This window comes from Aythya fuligula, chromosome 1, assembly GCF_009819795.1.
Source record: "Aythya fuligula isolate bAytFul2 chromosome 1, bAytFul2.pri, whole genome shotgun sequence".
NCBI lineage: Eukaryota > Metazoa > Chordata > Aves > Anseriformes > Anatidae > Aythya > Aythya fuligula.
Window position 1 is genome coordinate 120,478,032 of NC_045559.1, and position 23,599 is coordinate 120,501,630.

Below are 23,599 nucleotides of genomic sequence, written 5' to 3' on the forward strand. Positions count from 1 at the left end.
TCTGAATTTCAGCAAAGCATTCCATGACACGATTTAGGAATCACTGCTAAGGTCAGAAAAGGTGCAGTTTATTACCATAAGAATGGTGAGATGGATAATTGGCTAAAGAAGAAGAACTGTAAGGCTAATATGATTGACTTTGTGCTTTCTTTAATCCCTTGGTATGCATTACAGAGATGTGCAGATAATAATGTAGATGAGACTAAATTAAATAGTATCAGTGTAGAGTTGGTCCAGAATGTCATTCAGAAAGGAAAGAAAATTTTTTTGAGGACTGAATTTAAAAATAAATAAATAATAGGGGGAAAAATAATAGGGGGGAAACTATCTATTGGGACAAATAAGCATTGAATTAGTAGATAAGAACTAAGACTACTTTATCAACTAAAGGCTCATCAGCTGCAAATATAGAGGATGAAGGGTAATTGCAGAATAATTATGCCAATGGGTGTGGTGTGTGTATTTCAACGCTGTTCTTTGGCATGCTCTAGGCAACCGAGAGCTACGAGCTGAGGAACATTGCTGATGAGCTGGGCATTTCAGTCCAGCCATGGAAATGCCGTTATTCAGTAATAATGTTCTTTAATTAGAGTTGTGCCATTCCCTACCAGCTCAATATGTAGACAAATGGTTTTATGTCTGCCCAGGATACACAATGCTGATATGCCTGGCATGGTTTTGTTTTGGTGGGGTGGTGAAGGTAATTGTGAGGCCATTTCTGTCTATTGAAAGAATCAAAGAAGAGCAAGTCTTGAGGGTAAACTACCATAGCACAAGTCTTCTTAACTACCACAAAGCACTGCAGATAAATAGTAATGAAATGAAAAGTTACTATAATCAAATAGTGACATTTTAAGCCTCTTAGCATTAGTAGAGCCTCTGGACAATATTGGGCTGTTGGGAATTGGCATACAGGGCATGGACATGAGTTCGTGGAACAATTGTTCGATCTGAGCTTGCCTTAAGCAACCAGGAGTAGGCCTTAGAAAATCTCATGGCCTGCTGTAGCTGAGCAAACCAAGCTACCAGAGTAACTATGAGAAGCTCCCACGACAATGATTCCCACATCGCCCAATTGAGGAATTCAGAAAAATATTGTTACCAGCAGCTGGCTTCAAGGACAAGGTCTACGTGACTGCTAATCACAAGGGGGTTGTTTTCTTGCAGGTGGTGTTGTTTTCTTGTAGTTGTTTGTCTGAGTGCTTTTGACCAATAATCTTGTGTGAAACACTGTCCGCCCCTGTTAAGTTCACTATAAAAGTTAGGCTATTCGGGCAATAAAATGGAGCATGATCTAACTCTGCTGGTGTCTGTTGTGCTTTCGGCCGTACTTCTTCTAACATTGGGCAGAACTAACCTATTTTGCCATAAACACAAAACTTAATATAAATCCCTTATTTACTAAATATACCGTAAGACAGAGCGTATGGTCTCTTCCAGTGGGACACAACCTGCTCGCATTCCAATGCCCTTTGCTTCCACATGGTAGATCACAACTTCCCAGCAGAAAGGGAAAAGCAGACACACTTTCCCAAATGCAGCCAGAAATGGTGGAAGGGATGTGAGACTGTTGTGTAGATCTGGAAATAAGAAGCTGAGACCAGGACTTAATGTGCCAGGGAGCCCACACCTACTGGTTGAGGCAACGCACTACACCCAGCCCCACCGTGTGTGTGCCGAGCAGTGTGTTTCCCCGATGATAGAGGCTTTCCTACAGAGACTGTCTCCTTGGCCTCAGACTGCCAGGGAAGGGAACCACCCACCTCAGTTGGCCTCATGCTGCTTCCAGAACGTTTCCTCATGGCTGCCCTGTGCTCACAGTCCCCACACTGGTGCCGGCCCCAGCGGCCTACACTTGCCTCACTGGGGGCCCTGTGGCCACCCTGCAGACAGGCTGCCTGGCTCAGCCAGCGGGGAGACCCCACAGGAGCTGTGAGTGCTCTGGGTGCACAGACAGCCTTGGCCCTGCACTCATGGTACCTGAGACACCTTCATACCCAAGCCCTGACAGAGCCACAGGAGGCCTTTATAGGGTACAGAGCACAGGTGGAAGCCCTTTTATTATTTTATATATATATATATATATATTTTAAGTATTTGTTTTTACTTTGAAATATAAACAACTAATCCCTAATCCTTGGTGTTATTTAGTAGTTTCAAAAGGCACTGGATTAGATACAGGGTTTGTAGATACACCCTGCTAGGTATTTGGGCTACGAAATCCTTGTACAGAAATGGAAAATCTTAATGTAACTAAGTTCTGAAAAGCCCTAGAGGTAAAGTTTATTCTGTGTCTAACAGAAAAAAAAAAAAAAAGATGGGAAAGCCAGAACAAAGAGTCTTTGTTGAACAAATTTTTTGTATGTGTGGTCTAGGCAAAAGAGTTTTGAATGGGAATCTGCAATGGGCCTATAGTTTAGCTTGATGAAGCAAATGAGTTGCTGTAACCAATTTGTGGGGTTGTGAGAGGGCCGTGAGGGCAGTACAAGATAGCATCTCTGTTGTAAAATAGTTGAAAGACAGACTAATTGAAAAACTAAACATGAGCACTCTGTAAATAATTTTAGAGGCACTAAATCCTCCACTGCAGATTGAATTTTTAGGTGGGGAGCAAGGTAGTGTGCACTTTGAAGCAATGTAGTTATTCAGAGCTATTGTCTCAAGTGATTTGGTTTTAGTCTCTTCCATGGATTTAATTTACAAATTCTACGTACACCCAACTTTATTGGGCCAGAAAGGTAACGTTTCAATACTTTTTTTTTTTTTTTAAATGTCAAATATATTTTTATACTTACAAGATTCAAAGACTATATTGATCCTGTTATATCAATCTAGAGTTAATATACTTTGAAACTGAAACTGCTCAGAAATAAAACATGCAGTTATCATAGCACGCTGATTAAAAGCCATATCCTACCTGCATTTCCTGTGTGTGTGTGTTTTTTTTAAGCTAGATATGAGAGAGAGATTTTTTTCCAAGGTTATTGAGAAGTGCAGTGTGCTTTTAAACTATGTTAATGATATTTATGTACATAGGTTGGACTAGGTGATATAGGTTGGTATAGGTGATCTTGGAGGTCTCTTCCAACTTAAATGATTCTGTGATTCTGTGCTGCAAAAAGTTACCTTGAATTAACTTTCATCTCTTTTAAAGTCCCCATCCCTCACCCTGCTTTCCATTTGCAGCCTTTTTTGAGGCGGGAGACTTTGTGGAGTTATATTTACATAAACAGAAGAAACTACAACTGAAAGAGCAATCTGTAATGTCAGATCAGTTCTGTTCAGATGCTGTCTGCTGTGGCTAATACCACCAGCTGATGAATGAATCTCTTATCCATGTAATGTGTTCCTGATTACTTTGTTATACTATCAGAGGTCTCCCAATATTTCAGCTCCTCTTCTAGATTACACTTTCAGGGGTGGCTGTTGCAGAAGCAGAGGCTAAGTCCTTTTGTTAAAAACAAGACAAAACTCTCACTGGTAAACATTTTGCTCTGTCACTTTCTATGCTATACCGGACTAATAGCACACTATTCTGCAGCAAGCTTGCCTTACTGGTCCTACTTAACTGGAACCACAGAATAGAATGAACACCAGAAGTAATACAGTTTTACCTGCAGCCAGGAGAGTTTAGTATTGAGTAATTTGTAATTTTGTCTTTATTTTTATCCTGTATCTGATGTTCTGTGTTCCTCTCCAGTTACAGCTGCTTCATGCCGGTGCTATAGAATAGCCTAATTGCCACAATAGCTGACAGTGGCTAGAGACCCATCCTCACCTATCGATTTAAGTGAAGTGAAAGAAGTGGCCATTGCATCTCTTGTGTTCCTTGCCTGTATAGTTGGTGACTTCAAGGAGCAAGGAATGGAGTACATGTTGGCAGTAGGGAGTGACAACCCTTTTAGTAAACTGGGCTGCTAATTCTTGTGGGGTGGTGTTTGTACACTGCTGACTGGGTTTCAAAAAACAGAGGAGAGGTGGTGGTCCCATCTAGTTTGAATACCTGTAGGTCCCTGATTGAATTCTCTATTGACCCTTAGAGCAGTTTCTGTTTTTTCTCATTGTTGCTGACAAGCCCTGACCCAGATACTTATGTGAAACGCAGGACTGTATAGTGTTACTACTTAGTCTTTGCAAAAGTATATGCTGTATTTGGGGACTTCCCTGTATCTCAGCAATATTCAGGTGATATTACAGCCTTTAGGCAGCTGCTGTAATTTAGCTGACCTAATATATTCCTAACTGAGGACTTCAGGAACTCCATTTTGTGCTAGAGACTTCTTCAGCCTTCCTCACATCACTGATCATTGAGCAGAGCTGTTGTCAGTCTTCATTAGATATTGAATATAAATTATTTGAATCTAGAAGCATATTAGGAAGAGCTATGAAATTGTTAGTTTTTATCTTGTAATCCAGTCCATTAGCTTTAAAATTAGGTGTTCTCCATTTTCAGATCTATTGAACAGTGCTTACTCACAGTCACAAAAACATATTTTCATCACTCTTCTGTGGAAATCAGTGTGATTAAATATACAGTTAGTGCTTGCAATTTGTTGAATAAACAGTATTCCAGTTTTATGTGGGAATACTGTCTTTCATAGTTTTGTTGTCTCCTAGTCATAAAATTTCATGAGAGCATTTATTAAATATACAGCTATTATATGCAGAACAAATGATAACATCATATTTCAGGAATAATAGTTGATTTAATGTTGCGTAGTCTCAGAGATAAAGCTCAGGCAGGAAGCTCTTCACTGGCAATGCCATTTGATTTAGGGAGTTATAGCCTGATACTGGCACAGAGATTCTCTAAGCTACCTGAGAAATGTTCTTATGTCTTCTACTTCTGAATTTATAGTTTTGTATAAAATGAAGAATTCTGCACCTTCCATTGCCTCACAATCATATCTTTTCCTCCTTTAATGATAATGCAAATACTATTATTAGGAATTGTTTTATCAACATTATTCCTAAGAGTTTTTAATTATAATATAGACTGTTGGGCTGGGATTAGGGAAGTGTGTGATTCTTTCTTCTGCTTTCATTATTTATTACTCGGTTCACACCTTATTGTTAAATAGACTCATAAAGATCACAGTGGAGAACATGGAATTCTTTCTTGTACTAAGTTTTCATTTCTGTATATGTAGATTTCTGTAGCACTAGATTTTACCTTGGAGCCCTTTTTTTAATATATATGGGAGTTTAAAAAATCTAATTTCTCCAAAGACACAAATGTCATACAAGTTCTTGGGTTTAGTAGTTTTTTTTTTATTATTATTATTTAAACTATGCAGTCTATATTTACAAAACAAACTGAAAGATACAGCTGATTTTATTCGAGGTCCTTCTAGGTCCTCAGATATAAATATAAAATCACATGGTGCAATAAAGAAATGCAGTCAAGATTACAGTTTATCTCTGAGAAAAAAAAAAACATCTCAAGCCTCTTGCTTTAAAAGTAGTCTAAATACTGAATCAACTTGGCTTGATTTTTCTAGAAAACAGCAATTTAAATATCTGCATATGATAACCTTCATTTTGAACTACTACCTTCTGAGTAGGTAACTACAATTAAGATCACTTTTGAAGGAGTTCATGAAAGAATTCAGGCTTTAATAAAAAGGACTGTACAGTAAAAAAAGTAATTTAAAAGTATATGCAGAGAGATGGGTATCTTCTTTTTTCATTTCTGAATTTCTAGCTGTAGAAATATTATAATCTAATATTGATTAGTAATTACATTCTACAACAAATTTGAGTCACTCAGAAGAGAGCTCTGTCTAATGGACAAATTTCCTGCTTTGAATATCCTTCATAATAGAGTCAGCACAAACTAGCTCAGAGATTGTTCAGGTATGAAGACTGCATTTTGTGAGCCAAATATGCCTCACATCCTCAACTGAGCCAACAGTACTTGTGATACACTTTATTCATCTGTGAGAGTCACATGTTTCATGCCTTCCAAAAACATCAGCTTGTAAAACTGGAATCCTTATTGTGAGAACTGTTGCATCTGTTCAACTGTCAAATCAGTGTCTTAAAAATTAAAAATATTTTTAAGTTTTCAAATCTTAGAATGAATAGTTTTATGAGGTAGCTATTTAAATGAGGGTTTAAAACTGCATTTTTTCAAGAGCAAATTGATGCTTATTCCTTTGCTTAAACAATTAGTTAAACATTTGTACTGTTAATGTTATTTTCAGAAACTTTGTGGAAAGCAGATGTCTTATTGTACTTCTCTGTATCTTAGGTTTGACTCGGATACAACAGAACTCCATAGCTGGATGACCCGCTCGGAAGCAGTACTTCAGAGTCCTGAGTTTGCCATATATCGAAAAGAGGGAAATCTCTCAGATCTCAGAGAAAGAGTCAATGTAGGAGAAAGTACTGATATATATGTTTGTTAGTTTGTATTAGCTTGTCCAAGTGCTTTCAAAGTCCAAGTTTAAATGGGTTCAAATGTAAACTGACATGCATTGATTGACCATATGCACAAGAGAAATTTAAAAGTGTTCAGTATTTTTGTATGTTACAGATTTTGGCACCAAAAGTGATACACAGATCTCTGAACACAGGGATTTTTTTTATTCATACATACCCATATTTAATTAAGGTATTCTAGATTCATGAAAGTCTTTGGTGAAGTTGAATCTAAGTCTATAAATTACTTTTTAAGTATGCACTATAATTTTATACTAATGACTTAATTTGACATTATATATTCACAAATTAAAGGATGGGAAAAGTGTCATATTTTAGTGGATGTTAGATTAAATCTGTATCTAATTCATCCTACAGTGCTGTAAAATATATCTGAAAATACAGTCTCCACAGAAATTATTTTAATCTGGTTTTTGTACCATGGCTGAAACGAAACTGGTTCTTCCTACTTTTTTGCAAAATCATTCTGCACTGCTTAAGAAATAGCTGTGTTTGTGTATGTTTCACACACTCTGAATTCAGCCTTTGAAAACTAAACTGTTAAAAGTTGCCTTCAGTATTTAGATTTTGGAACTAGTTGCAGAAACCTTGCCTTTTCTGAGTAAGAGAAAGGGGAATCCTTTTTATAATAAGCTATTATGCTTGTACTATAACAGCATATCATGGGACCTCATTAAATATACGGTGTTATGGACTCCTAAAACACAAACAGATGGAACAAATTTACTATACTGAAGTTAGTTTTGCTGCTGGTTTTTTTTTTTTTTTCTCACTGTCTGCTTTTCCATCATAGATTAGTAATGATTGAGTGATTCTGAATTTTGTGACATACAACTGTTAAATAACAGTTTTGTTGCAATAATTTTAATTTATTTATTAATGTTGTCATAACATTACTGCTAGTAAGTATCCATTAGAGTGTAATATACTGAATTTAGTTTACGGCACTACTTCATGTTATGTAAATGTATATAAATATATATGGAAATAAGCAAACTAGATCAAACATACAAATAAGATTTGATGGATTCAAGTGCTGCCATAGCAGTATAATAAGATTCATTTCACACATAAACAGATATATAGGTAATTTGCTGACTGCTTCCATCTTCATGGTAGGTAAAATTAAAAAAGAAAAGAAAAAAAATGCTCCTGTCTCCCCTTCATCTATACCCATTTTGAGGAACACAATTTCAAGGATGGCAAATCAGCTCCTGTTTTGACCTATTGTGTTGAATATCTGCAATGTCAGGTTTCCCTAAGCAATAAGATGCTTCACCTCATCTTGTCACTTTTGAAGACTGTAAAACCATGAAAGGACTCAGGAGCTATGGTTCACTTTCCCCCTTCTTTCCTTTCTTTGCTCCCGAGGAGGTGGTGATCTGTGTCGCTGCAAGTAAGGGGTAGAGGTAGGTGAACTACAGATCCTCCTCTGGTCCCATCTGGATTTCTCAGCAGCGCTTGCCTTGCCTTTGTTGGTGCTGAGGAAGAACATTGGGGTTGGGAAGGCACTGCTTACTGCAATTATTCAGATCTTGTTTAGATCAGTGAAAACATATGTAATATGAGGGAAAAGCAGCATGAAGTTTGATCTGTGAATGGACATTGGAAGTTTGAAATCAGGGCACTGGAGATGGCAGGAGGTATTTCAGATGTTTCTTTAACCTCCTTAGAAATGAAATAATTGGATGGCTGGGAAATCAATTTCCAACTTTTTTTAATGAAATGTACTGAGCAGTAGAATCTAATTTGTATCACAGGGAGTCTACACAAACCAGCAACTCTAAATAAAAATATGAGAAATTAACATATCCCTCATTAGCATTGTAAATATTTTTAAAAGACCAAGACTAACTTTGATTTCATATAGTATCACTGCTTTTAAAATAAACATTTTATTGAGAAGATCAAGTTACATCTGGAAGTTTCTAGCTTTTTTTAAGGGATAAAACATTTGGATGGCATATTCATGTGATAGAGTAAACTCTGTAGGATTGACAAGTAATACCTAGATTCTGTGTAGAACAGTTCTCAGTTCATGGAAATCTTTCTATATACTTTCCAAGAAAATAAAAGAGGGGGTGGGGGTTGGGAGGGGTGTTGAAGCGCCAGGTTTTAAAACATGTCCTGGCCTGGGCTCTATCTGCTCATGTTAAACTAATAGCCAAAGCAGGAAGTATTATCCAGTTCATTGATTTGCACACAGTATTGTTTACTTGTTATCTCTTTTAGTTTCTATTTCCCTCACAATTAGGCTAAAATCAATGACAAAATAAGAGTTTTTTTTTTATTAGATTATAATCTCCAGTAAAGCTGTAGAAGGCATTTAATAGAAGATAAAACATCAAAAGTGAAAACATATGTTAGTGATAATTGTAAAAGATTGTATTTTACTGACATACAGTCATACCCCAACATAGTACTTACACATCCATGCTACCCTGCACACATGCACACAGAAGTACCATTTTTCACTTAGTGGCTATCATTTAGTTTCCTCCCATTGCAGATTGGTGTAGCATAGGACACCTATGCTTGAGTGATGTCAGACTTACCATTTGTTGCTAACTGTGGTAGCCACTCAGTCCCATAGCCTTTTCTTAGTGACTTTCCTTTCTACTGTTCTTTTGAAGATAGGTTACTAATTGGATGGTTATTTTGTTGTTGTTATTGTCGAAGCATCTTAGTCCTACTCATCATTTTTCTTGGAGTCACTTTCATATGACATAGTGGAAGTACATCTGTTGTGTGGTGGAGGGACACAGGCTTCAGAAAGGACAGCCACAAGGGAAGCTCTTTTGCCATCATTGATGATTCACCAAGTTCAAAAGCCTGCTCCCATCCCAGTTCAGAGAAGGCCTCGGGGAGACGGAGCCAAGAGCAGGCAGTATGAAACATACTGTGTTTGCTAAGTCATCTGCTGTTCAGATACTGGCAGGAAATTAGCCTTTAGCAGATGTGTTACATTGATTGAATATATTAGAAATGCACAGGAAGTCCATTCTTGTGTCTGTGGAGGACCAAAAATATGTATAGTCCTTCCCAGCTACAAGAGAAAAGGCCTTAACTAGCCAGACTTGACACCGTTACTGTGGAAATTTGTAGGACAACAATATTATTCCTAAATAAGGAAGACATTCAAACATTAACGCCACAGCTATCTTCACACTGCATCACACTGTTAACATTTTCAAGTTAATGCATGTAATTTACTGAAAACAGGTATAACAATGACTCAGGCTTTTTGTTTGTTTCTCTTAAGCCATAATAAACCTTCATTGTTTCAAGTTCAAATATATGAAGGTTCAGGTACAGCAAGTTAAAAATTGCTACATAGAAAATCTTGCTTGGTAAGAAGTCAAACTTGAGTCTGCACATCAGTTAATTAAGAACGAAACTCCCTGAAATGAGTTTTGGTTAGACAAGAAGCAGCCCCATGAAATTCAAGATCAAAGGTAAATATATGAGAAACTGATATAAGGGAAAATGTCAGATACCCTTGGCAATTATATTTGTTCTTCTAGGATTCTCAAATTCCCAGTTCTCACTTCGTTTTCTTTTAGTGACTTTCTTCAGACATGGTTAGTGGGGCCTGGATATTTGAAAGCTGAATCACTGTCAGAGCCAGTGATGATAATATTACAGTTTTCTGCTCACAGGGGTAGTTGACCAGAGTCACAAGAGATCAGGGAATACTACTAGTGTACATCCATTCACGGAGCTCACAAAATCAGATTTGATTTGATACGAATAACATCTGGATTCATTGGAATGTCAGTATTTTCAATGTTAGGGAGTCATTAACTGCCAACTAAAATCTTAGGGTCAAATAAAACTCTCAGAATATTGTGAAATTTACCTCTTCATGTTCAGCTGACATTTAGCTGAAAATGCATTTTTAGTGTTATTCAATCAGTTAAAACTAAGCCATTATATATCTTTATTGCTAGTTACAAAATATTCCTCAAAGAGAATTTATCCCCTATTAGATGAAAGCCTGTCTTATATTTCTGCATTTTTTCTGAAAAAAAAAATTAATAATAATACAGGGAGCAAAAATATAAAAAGAAAAATAAACACTGTTCTGGGAAAAAAGAAAAAAAAAAGTAAAGTAAAATTATTTTGCAGCTACCACAAGTTTTCATCAGAAGTGTTGTCTGCAATGCACAGAACCTAAATGTTTCAAAATTTTGCAAAACTCTTCAACCTTATCCCAGCCTACTTGTATCATTAATGAACCTGAATGAAGAATATTGTCATTTTCAGTAAAGGAAGCAATGACAAAACACTCAAAAGGATAAATGAGAGGTGTTTATGGGACTACTGCTCTGTTTATTTCTTGGTGCTTTGCATTTGCTCATGGAAATCGTTCCTCTGAGGACCTTAAAAATGTAAGATACAGTTTGTGGGTTCAACAGACAACTGTGCCATGTAGAGAGTAAGAGCAAGACTATATTAGTGCTATTAAGCAAGCAGGGTAAATTTCCAACTTTCTCCCCAAATCAGGTAAATTGTCCCATACTTTCTGTTTGTATGAGGACCAAGAGGACAGCCTTTTCTCCTATGACTGGCATAATGTTTTCTGTGTGTAAATGTGCGTCTTTCTGTATCTACTGTTAGCCCTTCATTTTTATGATAAATGCTGATTACATTTAAAAAAAAAAAAAAAAGTGGAGAAAAGCAGTTGACAGTGCTTGATATGTGCCAAATTTTCATGTTTATTTTTGAATGCTTTACATATAGTGTTTATATTTTCTATCAGTAGCTGTAAACATCTTTTGGGAGAGAGGCAGACATTTCTCCACATTTTTCTAGACACCAAACAGTTCACTGCCATAGACTTCAATGTCAAATCATTTTTATATTTTAAAAAGCTATTTTAAGTGTATTTCAGATTTTTTATGATTCATTTGTGTTCACTACAGTTGCAGTTATGATAATTGCACATCTGGCATTACAGACGGAGCAAGATTATTTTCAGTATACTTTAGTGTTTTTATGATTCTTCTGAGCTTCCTGTAGTTAGAATCATGCTAATTATACCTGACATTATAGACAGAGTAGTATTAATTAAGATTCTAGAGTCTTGAAACTTTGCAGAGAAGAGGGTATTTTGAAAATAAATAAATTGTGCAGTGCAATAGTAGAAGATATTATTGACCTACAGAAACTACAAATAATTAATACAGTCATCTGCAGTTTATTGTGATTAAGCTTCGTTAATTTCCAGTGATATTTTATCTACATGGAAAACATGTTTATCAATTTCAAAATATTTCCATCCTTAATTCTTTCCCAAATATCCTTTCTATATATTTTATACAAAATCTATACAAAATCTTCAGAACTGTTAGAAGCTTTGACATACTGTTAGAATGTCTGCTGTTCAGTCGTTCCTATATGCACAAATGAATGGCAGCTGTAAGTAGATGGCAGATGTGTGAATTTAACTGAAAATCTCTCTTTTTAGTATCTCCAGGGAGCTTCTTCAATTGATTCTTTTATTTGTGCTTTTTGTATAAATGTCTTCCTCCTTCCTTAATAATCTATCAATGTTTCAGAGTTTTCTGTTAGGCAAAATAAAGTTCAGACCTTAAAATCCTAGTGTTTATTTTCATTGGAAGTTATTATAATTTTGTGTGCACGCTACAGAAGCAGGTTAAGTTTTAAATAAGTAAAGCCTCACAATTTCAAATATTTTGGCATTGCTTGAATTTCATAATCTTTTTATTGAATAAATCATATATCTTCCCTACTACAGAGTACAGAAATTTAAACTGAAGATGTTTTAAGCATCATACTTTAAAAGCTATTTCGAGAGTTTATTGAGAAGTACTTATATTACTTCCTCCTAGGCATAGCAATCTATATAATAAATAAGATTTTCAAATGTGAGCATATAACATTATTCTGATAAATACATTAGTAGGCACCTAGATGAGGTTTCTTTCCAGTTGTAATGAACTTTTCACCTTGAGAGTCAAGTCATAGAGAATGTGTCTTTGCTGTGGAAATAAAGAAGGCGATCAGTAAGCCTAGTATGGTCAGTCAGACTGAAAAGCTACGGCCAGGACTGTGTCACGATCCTGTATATGTTACCTAGGATTTGTGTGGCGTGTCCTTTTGTATGTGCTGTGATAAATGGAGAGACTCAGAATTATGGCAAAACATGTTGGTTAGGGTCTCTGAGAGTTATGTATAATCTGTTTTATTGTAGGTATCAAACTGTGACCCTATGCTTCTCCTGAACTAAACAAGGAATTTTAGAGCTGGCTTAGAGCTTCTAAATTATAGCTAACTAGATTACTAAATTAGTCTAAAGTTGAAGATGTGACTTGAAGTTGTTAATTATGAGACAACACTGGGGGGCTGTTAGATCTAAAATAATTTTATTTTCCATCTATGTTATCATCTCAAAAGAAATTAGAAACTTCAATTCCTACTGTATCCTGAAACGTTATCAGGTAGCCTGCAGCTGCTGTTATTAGCTAGTGTGAGCACACCTGAATGTGGGTGAGAAATTTTTGAGTATGGAAAGGTCAATTAGGTATTAGGTCAAAAGGTATTAGGTACAAAACATAAGTGGAAGCCTATGTTAATTCTGCAGTTTACTCTACTCGTACCTAGTGGCTCATATATGGACATCTACTATATATGCTTACAAATATGTTAGATACGTTAATATGCATTTATGTTTTTTTTGCCAACAAAAGACTAAAACAAGCAATCAGATGGTATTGGTGTTCAGTACTGTGGTATGCCATGAAACACTGTGGTTTAGTTAGCATGCTCAATTCTTATAAATAGGAGCCACGTGAGAAAAGAGCAAATCTTCTGTTCCTCCACAAGGAATTTCTGTTGAACATATATTATTATTCTGAAATATTGGGCTTTGAATAGCTCTTAATTTGTCTGTCTTTTATTCGTCTGTAAAATACTGATGTGTACCATTTGTCAGCTCTGTCGTGTTCTGGTTCTCAGTTTATGTATCTGACTTTATGACTGACTTATTCCCTGATCATATGTGATACTTTGTGGTTTTGTTGCAAACTGGGAGGCTGGCAGGGAAATGTGGCAGATTAAATGGTCTCAAGAAATCAGAAGACATCCCTGAGATTAATTACTTCTTTCTTCAAAATTCCTCTTTTGAAATACTCACCTTTCCTGTCATGCTGCAGGCCATCCAGCGAGAAAAGCCTGAGAAGTACAGAAAACTGCAAGATGCCAGCAGATCAGCTGAGGCCCTGGTGGAACAGATGGTGAATGGTAATTACATGGGAGTTGATTTAGATAATCTTCTTAGGGATTTGATAAACGCACAGGTTTATATTTATCACAAGAATTATATTAGCAAATACTGTCTAAATGGAACAGTAAAGTAAATTGCATTATATTTCTTTATTATTTCTGAATGTTAAATCTTTTAATTAGTAAAGAGAACAGAATCTTAGAACTTCAGTATCATGAAAATAAATGTGTGTAAAATGAACTGTATATTAATAATCTGGTCTGTATAGGGACTAAAGTTGTAATCTTGTTTTCTGAGTATGCTAAGCTTTCGAAGATACATTCGTTCATCAGTTAGAAAACTGACAGCATTACTCTGACAGTTTGAAAGAAGTGTTTTCTGACTTTTCTTATAATATGCTGTATATTTTATTATATACATTGCTGTAATGTTCTGAATTATATAAAATATAATTTTTAATGGATTTTGGAAGAGATTTTTTTGGCATCTGGCAATTCAAAGATAATAAATATCAAAGCTTATAAAAAATCGTTGAAAAGAAAATTAGTTGCAAGTTTTTTTATTTTTTACCATTGAATGTTCCAAAAAAATATATTATTTCATTTTTTGAACCTCTGACTATTTTTAAAGGAAAAATAGAAAACCCAACAGAAAGATAGGTGAAAGTAAAGTCTGTGATGTCATTGTCCTTGGTATTAAAGAATTTCTAATTTTGCAATAAAATATTAAACATGGGCACTATCTGTCATACTGATAGGCCTACCAAAAATGCAGATGTTGACACTGAGCTTCACAACATGTATTTTACATTAAATTGTTTTATTAAAGAATCAAGAATTTAATAAGAATTTAATTGCTAGGACTGAAATGGTAAGCAAAGCAAATTTGAATCCTAAGATTATCTTGCTTAAGTATGGAGTTGTAATACTTTATAAAAATGGGAATCCTTGTGTTCTGGGCATATTTAATTACAATTACTGTAACAACTGTTGCAAGGGTTCCCGTCTCAGGCTCAGTGAATAATCTGAAGGAAGGGAGTCTGGTCTGCGTGTCTAGTATGCACCCTCTCTTGCACCCTCTTTTAAATCCTATGGCTGTTTTCCGTGGCTGATCATAAAAAACAAACAAACAAGCAAAGGCTCTGTCTTTTTTGATGTGATTTCTGCTGGGGAGAACGGGCTGTACAGGTTTTATTTCTTTGGCCATTTGCAGGCTCACAGCTCAGGAATTCCAGTTTCAGCTTCATTAGATTAAGTATCCGAAATATTGTCATGTTCACAAGGTTCTCTTTTTTTCTCCTTCAGTCCTTTATGTTTATTTGTAGCTTATCAGTATTGTGATCTGAACTGTGGATAGCTGTGCATATAATTATTTCAAGCATCTCACAAATCTCTTTTCAGAAAGCATGTATTTCAGTTAGGATGTAAACTAGTATGATAGTCTAGTTAAGCCAGCATGATTTTGTTTCCTGACAATTGCTTTGAACTCTGTATCATGCCATACATCATAGTAGCCTTGGTAGTAAGAATATTCTGGCAAGGGTGACAGGTTAGGTGTCTGTATGAATGAAGATCCTTTTTTTGTGATGATTTTAGGGGAGAAACAATTCCTTTGAAAAGAGATACAGTTCCTCTGGCCTAAATTGTTTCTGGGACTATCAGCTACTCCACTACTGCAAACGCAATTTGAAGGATAGTATTTTGAAATGGTTAAATAATGCAGTGATCACCACCAGGTGAGAGCACCAGAGAGTGGAATTAATTTAACATTACTTGAGAAGAACTGTAAAATGATTTTTAAAAAGAATTTTGTAAATGACATAGGTTGCTAGGTGTTCAAAATTGTGTTGAGCACAGAGGAAGTTAACCACAGGGTTCAGCCTTGGTACTTCTACAAACAACACATTTTCTGTTTGTCTTTACATCCAAATCGTTATGCTCAAATGAAATTGCAATTAGATTATCTGTAAAATGATACTGAACTAAAAGGTGTGTAAAAAAAATATCTCACCATTAAACCTACACCTTATACTGTAATAAACTTAAGGGGCTTTATATTTTACACAGTGATTCAACTAAGTTTCTCTAGTCTATGTGTGGTTTGTCAAAATTTGTTTGGGACATACAGTCTTCATCTCTTTATTATTTTTCTGTTGATTTCTGTGTTCATTATGAATAAGAGGAAAGATTATATCACAGTAGAGTTTTGTTGCAGAATCTCCAAAATAAGGTTCGTCAGAGCAGACTGACTACATACCTGCCTCTTCTAATGCTGGAACTCTTTTCCACAACATGGGAAAAAAGTGGAATTAAAAGTGCCTCTTTGGGAGACACATAGTTTAGCATCTGGTGGAGGGAACATGTACTCTGTTATCGTGAATGAAGAACCTTATTAAAGTTCCACAATTATAATTTACAAACCTCACATGATAGTGCTCCTATCATTATTCTGTGTGGTACTTTCTTTAGGGAAATCATTCAGTGATGTAGTTGATGGTTGTCATGCATATTACAGTATTGCAGTGTAATCTCTAATTAAAAGACCACCCAAGGCAAACAGATTTAAGATGAAGATAAGTTGTAAAGGCAACTGATAACAATTTAACTGCATTTCTAATTTTTATTTACTATATGTCAACTAGATCTGGACTAAAAATGATTGGAGTCCTAAGAAGATTCCAGTCATACTAACACTGTCTTTTTGGCTTTGCTTACATGTAAGGTGTGCTTTCTCTTTGCTCTTAAAAAAAAATAATAATAAAGAAAGAAGTAAAAAGAAAAAAAGAAAAGAAAAAATAAAAAGTTTCTGAATGTACTAATGTAACATGAGGAGTATGAAAACATGAAGTGATCTGTTGGATTGTAAGAGAAAAATTCATAATGGTGGTGAATTTCATTGCTAAATATAATATATTTATTTTCTTGCTTTTTATTGTTTACTGTGGTAGGAGGGGGAATAAGTAAAAAAAAAAAAAAAAAAACAGGATTCAAATTCCAGAGAGAATCGGGTTTATTTATTTAGAGTCTCATTTATTTGTTTTGTAGCACTGAGGAAAATAATCTGAGGAAGTGTATTTATATAGAGCAGCATACCTGCCTTATGCTTTCAGCCATTGTCAGCAAAAGTATTCTGAGCAGAAGGAGCTTTGATTTCACACAGTGCATGTGTTCTTAAGTTTGTAAGCAGTGTATCTATAGGTTAGTACCATTTGAAAGACTTTTCTTACCACAGAAAAATCACTGTTGCCTTACTCTTACCCAGTCACCCATCTTCTACATGGGCTGTACTCTCCCTCTCCTTGCCCATGCTGTTAAGAAGCTTGATGATTACAGTCAATGAAAACTTGTATCTCCTGTTTTCCATTTTAGGAAAAAAATAATAATCTGATATTGTACTCTAAAATGCTATTCTAAAATAGAATAACAAATTCTCTGATGGATGAGGAAAACAGTTTAGCAGTTTGAGAGGACTCTTGACTATTGTAGTGATTTAGAATAAAATAGGGCATTGAGATGAATACTGAGAATGTTGATAAGCACCATTGAAATGAATACAAATGAATTTGTTGTGATAAAATTCATAATGGTTAGGTACCACAGATTGAAGAAAGACACATAATATCTTATTTCATTGTGAGTTACCATTTCACATATGCTTATGAGTCAAAAGTTATAAAAACACAGATAATATTGCATTATTCTATCACAGATCCATAGCAAATGTTAAATACACATATTGCTTTATACTAAGTGGTAATTCCAAAGTGCTTCCAAGTAAGGTGTTGCACAATTAAAAATACTCAGGCACAATTTGTTTTGCACAGTACACATGATAATAAAATGAGTGATTCTACTTCAGGTAGTGATCTGTTTCCTCTAGAAACAGATCTATTTATTCACTGATTATATCAGCTCTTCATGATTATGAAACATGAAAATATTATTCCTAAATAATATTATTATTATATAAAACATTATTCCTAAAATAATAGTGTTTTACCAGTGTGTTCCTTCTCCTGATTCTCAATTTTTGTTATGTCTTGTTGCCACACATGAAACATAATGAGGGTATTCATGTTACCATCATGAATGAAGGCTGAGGGTTGCTAAAGTTGGTAAAGATAATGAAGAAATCACTATTTCAGCACAAGTAATGTCCATTTTCTCCATCCTTCTCAAAATGTTATTCTGACATTTGATAGATAACATTGTGTTGCCTGAGCTGCCTGTGAATTTTGAGAGTTTTAAAAGAGCATCCCATGGAGATTTTCAGATGGCTCTTCACTTCAGCATGTTACGCTGTCTAATGGAGGTGTACCTCTCTATTCTTTTACCAAACATGTTTCTCCACACTCCAGTCTTGTACTCCTACTTCAGTTACATGAATAGCAAAAGCATTTCTCTGTTCATCAGCACTTCTAGAATCACATTTAGATTGAAAGTTTAGATATTAAAGAATTGAAGAAAATTGAATTATATTTTGTATTTTCACATGCATGTTCCATTACGAGGAACACAGCAGTGAAAGGAAGAAAAGAGGATCCGGTGAATCTAGATTTTCATCAGAAATGCAGTCCACTGTGAATCCTTGAAAAAAATATTACAGGGAAAAGTATTATTATGTATGGAGAGTCCATGACTGCACTTCCCCTGGTAATCGTAATCTTGCCTAAGGGTACTTTGGAGACTGTGAAAGCTGAAAAGAAAAGAGAGGAGGAATATAAATAAAAGTGATCTTAGTGCACCATCCTTCTTTGCCAAAGTCATAGGCAGTGTCTTAAATGTTCAGAGGTGATCATGAGCACAGTGTCAGGGATGTCTGCTCTCTCTAAAGAGTATGCAGCATTTTTATAACCAAAGTTACAACAGGACAGAAGCAATTGTTGAAATATAACATAGTTAAAGGCTTGTCTTCTATATGTGTGTTTTGTTTTGCTGTTGGTAAGATTCATTACCTATGTGCCTGGTCAACTTTGTTGCTGCACGGACATGCTTTGTCATTCAGGTTTATGCTGCCTCTTCACATGTTGCTGCATATTAGACATTACACTTAAAGAAAGCGAAGTAGTTCTGGAACAACATCTCCAAATGGAAAAAACACAAAAAGACCTGACCACTGATGGCTTCTATTAAGATGTGTCAAAATACTGTTTACCTCTTTAAACTTAAGTTTCATTTTATACCCTTGCTCAGTCATTAAACTGTACCATCCATTTTATAGAGTGCAGCATGCAGCTGATGCATCCACCATAGTTGCCATTATGTCCCAGTAGTCCTGGGCTTCTTATTTTTCTGCATTATTGCTTTTACTTTTTGTAGTGATGTAAAATTTGCTTGGCTAGAACAATATCCTAGGAACAGAATATGTCCAGTGATCTGCTGCCACGTACTGCAGAATCATCTGTTTCAACGTGACACTGAATGAAATAATCCCAAACTGAATTCAGAATAGCGTTTACCCAGAACTATGGACTCCACAGCGGATGTGATCCTGGATTATTGTTTAGTGTGATTTACCATATAGATTATGGCCATTCCTTAGAAAAAATGTTACAATTAGTTTTCAGTACTATTTTAAATAAGGCTTTTAGCCATAATTGAGGCTCATTTTCTTAATCCTACACTCAACAATTGCACATTAACTTCACAATTTTGTATCCCTGATAAGGAATTTTTCCTGCAGATTAGGAGTACAGTATATAGCCAAGTTAAACTATGTCAATAGTATATGAAAAATCACAGGGAAATTTTTTGTTTTATTTGCATTTAAACACAGTTTTAAGAAATACAAAACCTCCCGAAATCTGTTTATTTTGATAAAAGCATAGTTTTTATTTTACTGGTTAACTGATGTATGTCCTAATGGTGATGCTATTAAAAATGTCCTTAAATACATATGTGATCGAGAAGTTTATTAATTTTGAAATCGGTATCAGCTCTATTGCTATGTTTATGTTATCCCAGTAAAAACATGATTATGGACCACAATTAAAATTCCCCTGAAAAATAAATGAGTTTATAAATTATTAATTAATTGTAATATTAATATTAATACGTTAATATTATTTTGAATTCAATCTAAGTTCAGCTTTCAAAATAATTATAAATGTTCTTGAAAGATTCCTTTGCTCATTCTTGATATGCCTGACACTCTTCACTAATTATATAATACATATTTTTCCATTAAATAGTTCTAAATATTTGCCTTTTCTTTAATAACCTAAGTCAGTTTTCTTTTGTGAACTGTAATTTAAGACCGATAACTGAACAATAGACAGAAACAGGCAAACTATAGTAGATGAACTAAATCCTGAATGAAAATAATCATAAAGAAATGTCACATACAGTTTCTTGACTCTGAGTCTTTCTTTGCTTGATGTCTACTGATGGCCACTGTTGGAGACAGGGTACTTGCCTACACTGTGCTTTGATCTGATCAGTATGATTATTCTTTAACGCTTATGGTATTTCTAGACTAGCACATAATGCAAAACTTGAGGGTTGGATTACTACAAACATCAAAATAACTGTGGAACCTAATTTCCATTCATTTGAAATTAAAAAACAAAAGCAAAACAAACAAAAACCACACACAACAATCTTACATGTTAAAATCTAGTTGACATCCAGACAGAGCTTTCAAAATCCAACTATAAGGCATTTTGTTATTTCCTACAGCACTGGTAATTAGCTTTATGTATTTTATCTCCACTGTGTTTTATTCCCATTCTTTTACCTTAATGCACTTTATAATTAATTCCCATAGCAAAACAAAACAAAACAAAAAACCCTGACAGCAACTTAAAGCAGTTTTTAAACTTTTTCCTCTGCTGATATGTAGCATCTGTATGTTCAGGACGATAAATCATTATTTGGGTTTATTAGCTCTCAGATGGAGAAACTGAATTGTTAGAGTATTTTGAAATTAATTTACTTCTTTGTGACTTATTTATCTTTAAGTGTTGAGCTTCTTCTTCTGTATTCTTTCTAGAGGGTCTGAATGCTGACAGCATTCGACAAGCCTCAGAGCAGCTGAAGAGTCGCTGGATTGAGTTCTGTCAGTTGCTGAGTGAAAGGCTGGCATGGCTGGAGTACCAGAATAACATCATTGACTTCTACGGCCAGCTGCAGCGACTGGAGCAGACAGCAATTACTGCAGAAAACTGGCTGAAAGCACAACCAACACCAGCAACAGACCCTGATACAGTAAAAGCTCAGCTGGAAAAATGCAAGGTTAGAAATTCTATTTTATTATATTGTACTTCCTGTTTTACCAACAGGTGGCCACATTGTCACCCACAATATTTGAATATAAAAGTGGAAATTGGACTCCTTATGTTTCCAAGAAAATCATTTAAAATACTTATTCAAGGAAGGGAAGGAATGGTAAATGACAAGGCTATAGAACCTAGTATGTGGGTATTTAAAGTTCTGTCCTAAATATTTAGTTATTTTAAAATATTTACATCCCTAAAGTTAGGGAATGAAGCTCCTAAACTCTTTCTTTTTTTCCTGCAAGGATCTATTTCTTTGGTTCTTCATTAAGAAACTGTTGCTTGTTATCTCTGGCTGTAAGGATCTGGGCCTTAAAATTGTCTTCATTGTCAAGTCCAAAATCCTGCCACTGCAAACCACTTTACTTGTTACATGCTCTGCGTTTTGGTGCAGGGTTGATTGGGTAGTTGAAAGGAGGAATATTCTTTTGTCATCATATGACAGAATTCCAGGTGTTTGTACAAAAACGGTCACACACATTCAATCATAATTCTATATAAATGTTTTCCGTTGTGTGCTGCACCATTGTAGAAATTTGCCCATCTTTCTTGCTGTGAACAACTCTGTGGGCAGGGGTTGTGTCGTGACAGTCACTCTTTGCTGTGTATTTTTGTTTTGAACTAGCATATGGAGACTTTTGAAGGGGGCATAAGTACATTACCAATTTTAGAAGTTTGGTCAACCTCTGAGGAATAGTTTAAATGTGGAGAGCTTCTTATATATGCACTCACTTCCTAGCTAATACTGTTTGACATGAATCCGTTTTGTAAATTGAAATGTAGTTATGCATTATAAATTTCATGGCATGCTTGTACAAGTTTTTTCTCTATCAAATCTCTGGTTTTGGAAGCTCTCAAACTAAACAATTGTTTGAAAAACACATTTAGAGATCTCTTCATGCTATTATTTCTATTTTCACATGTTTCCAAGCTGGCATTGTGCTTAGAGGCGTTCTCTGGTTTTCTTGCAGAAAGCTTCTGTTAGAGAAGCTCTGCTACAAACAGAACATTTAACTTACCCAAAGATGCTAACTTTCTTTTTTTTCTTTTTACTTAGCAGTTGCTAGTGTTAAAATCAGTTTAAGGTCTCCAGAAGGCATAATAGCAGAATCTGAACCTAGAATGTGTTACTGTGGGGCTTTTGGAATTCTAGGTGATCTAATGGAGATGGGTCCAGGACTGTGGGAAATGTGGAGTTTTTATCTTCCTGTCTCCACATGAAAGGGATGTTCCTCAGGCATGGAGTTTGAATGTACAATCTATCTCATTTTCTTTGAGCATTACACTTCTAAAGTGTTAATGCCATGCGAAAGTAAAATATTGCTGAGATTTGTGCTTACTATTACTGATGTAGTTGGAAACAAAACAAACAATTTTGTAATGTGCAGTGAAATGGTGATTTCATGGCACTAGTGATTTCGAGAACAGCTTTATCTTGATTTTTTTTTTTTTTTAATCCAAACATGCAGGACGAAATCATCAGAATGTCAACCCTTCAGCCTCAAATTGAACAGCTAAAGGCTCAAAGTCAGGCACTGAAAGACAAAGAACAAGGCCCAATGTTTTTGGATGCTGACCTTGCTGCTTTTACCAGCCATTTCAAACAAATACTTGCTGACATGCATACCAGAGAAAAGCAGTTACAGACCAGTAAGTATTCACAACAAAAGGTCAGTTTGCCTGACTAACATGCAAAGAATAGGCGTGTACATTTTTCTTTCCTTTTGTATTTGCTTTTGTTACACTAAAACAGTAGTACGATTTAGGTGATCTTTTTGCAATTGAATTAGCCTTTTAGATATTATCAGTACATCATTCATACAATATTAATAGGAAAACAAGGAAAACTTCTGAAATAAAGGTTATAGTTAGTGTAGTTCTCCCATTAGATTTACTCTTTATAGCACGTATTTGGACAGATTTAGTGGTATGTTTTGGCAACATAAAGCTTTATTTAGTTGGATTATGAGACCGAGCTGCCTCTATCTCTGTCAATAGAGAGGAGAGTTTAATTTCAGTAATGAATCTTCACTAAACTTGTCTGGAATAGAAATGTAACTCCATAAAACTCATTAAAAAGAGTAGCTGTTTTAGGGTATCTATTTTTTCACCATGTGGTGAACTGCTCCTTTTCTTTAACATAGAATATGTTTGGTAGTTATAAGATTATTTGAAGTATTTGTAATAAAAGGGATTTTTAAAAGGGAGAAGATGCTATACAAAAAATGAAGGTGACTTTATTACTGATAATAAATACCTTTTTTCCAATGTATTCCTGAAACTTAGCATGCCAGTAACTACTTTCTGTATTAATTATAAAATTAAAAGAAAGGTATCAGATAAAAATATAAGCTTAAATTTTCTCAATAGCAAATAAATTATTTTCCCCTCAAACCAATGATTGTACTGTTTTGAAATTAGACATAGTGCTAGCTCCTTCTAGTGGATCTTTATAGTATTCCTCCTGAGTTTGTTGGAGATGTTTGGAATGATTCCTTATTGTTGTGCTGCTGTAGTTATTTCACACATGCACACACACAAACTGAAGAGCTGATTATGCATAAGGGAACTGAGAAAATTAAATACAAGTATGCAACACCATGTGATGAAAGAACAATTTGTAAAAATTTAGT

General features: G+C 35.1%; 1 protein-coding gene across 9 annotated transcripts in view; it reads left to right on the top strand.

Moving 5' to 3' along the window:
• Positions 1 to 23,599, top strand: part of DMD (dystrophin) — a 958,404-nt gene that overhangs the window by 210,059 nt on the left and 724,746 nt on the right. For all 9 annotated transcript variants that reach the window (XM_032193124.1, XM_032193145.1, XM_032193154.1 and 6 more), the window contains 4 exons: positions 6,254 to 6,377; positions 13,623 to 13,710; positions 20,684 to 20,925; positions 22,436 to 22,616. In XM_032193124.1, coding sequence (XP_032049015.1) covers positions 6,254 to 6,377; positions 13,623 to 13,710; positions 20,684 to 20,925; positions 22,436 to 22,616 — 635 coding nt within the window. The remainder of the gene's footprint in view (positions 1 to 6,253; positions 6,378 to 13,622; positions 13,711 to 20,683; positions 20,926 to 22,435; positions 22,617 to 23,599) is intronic.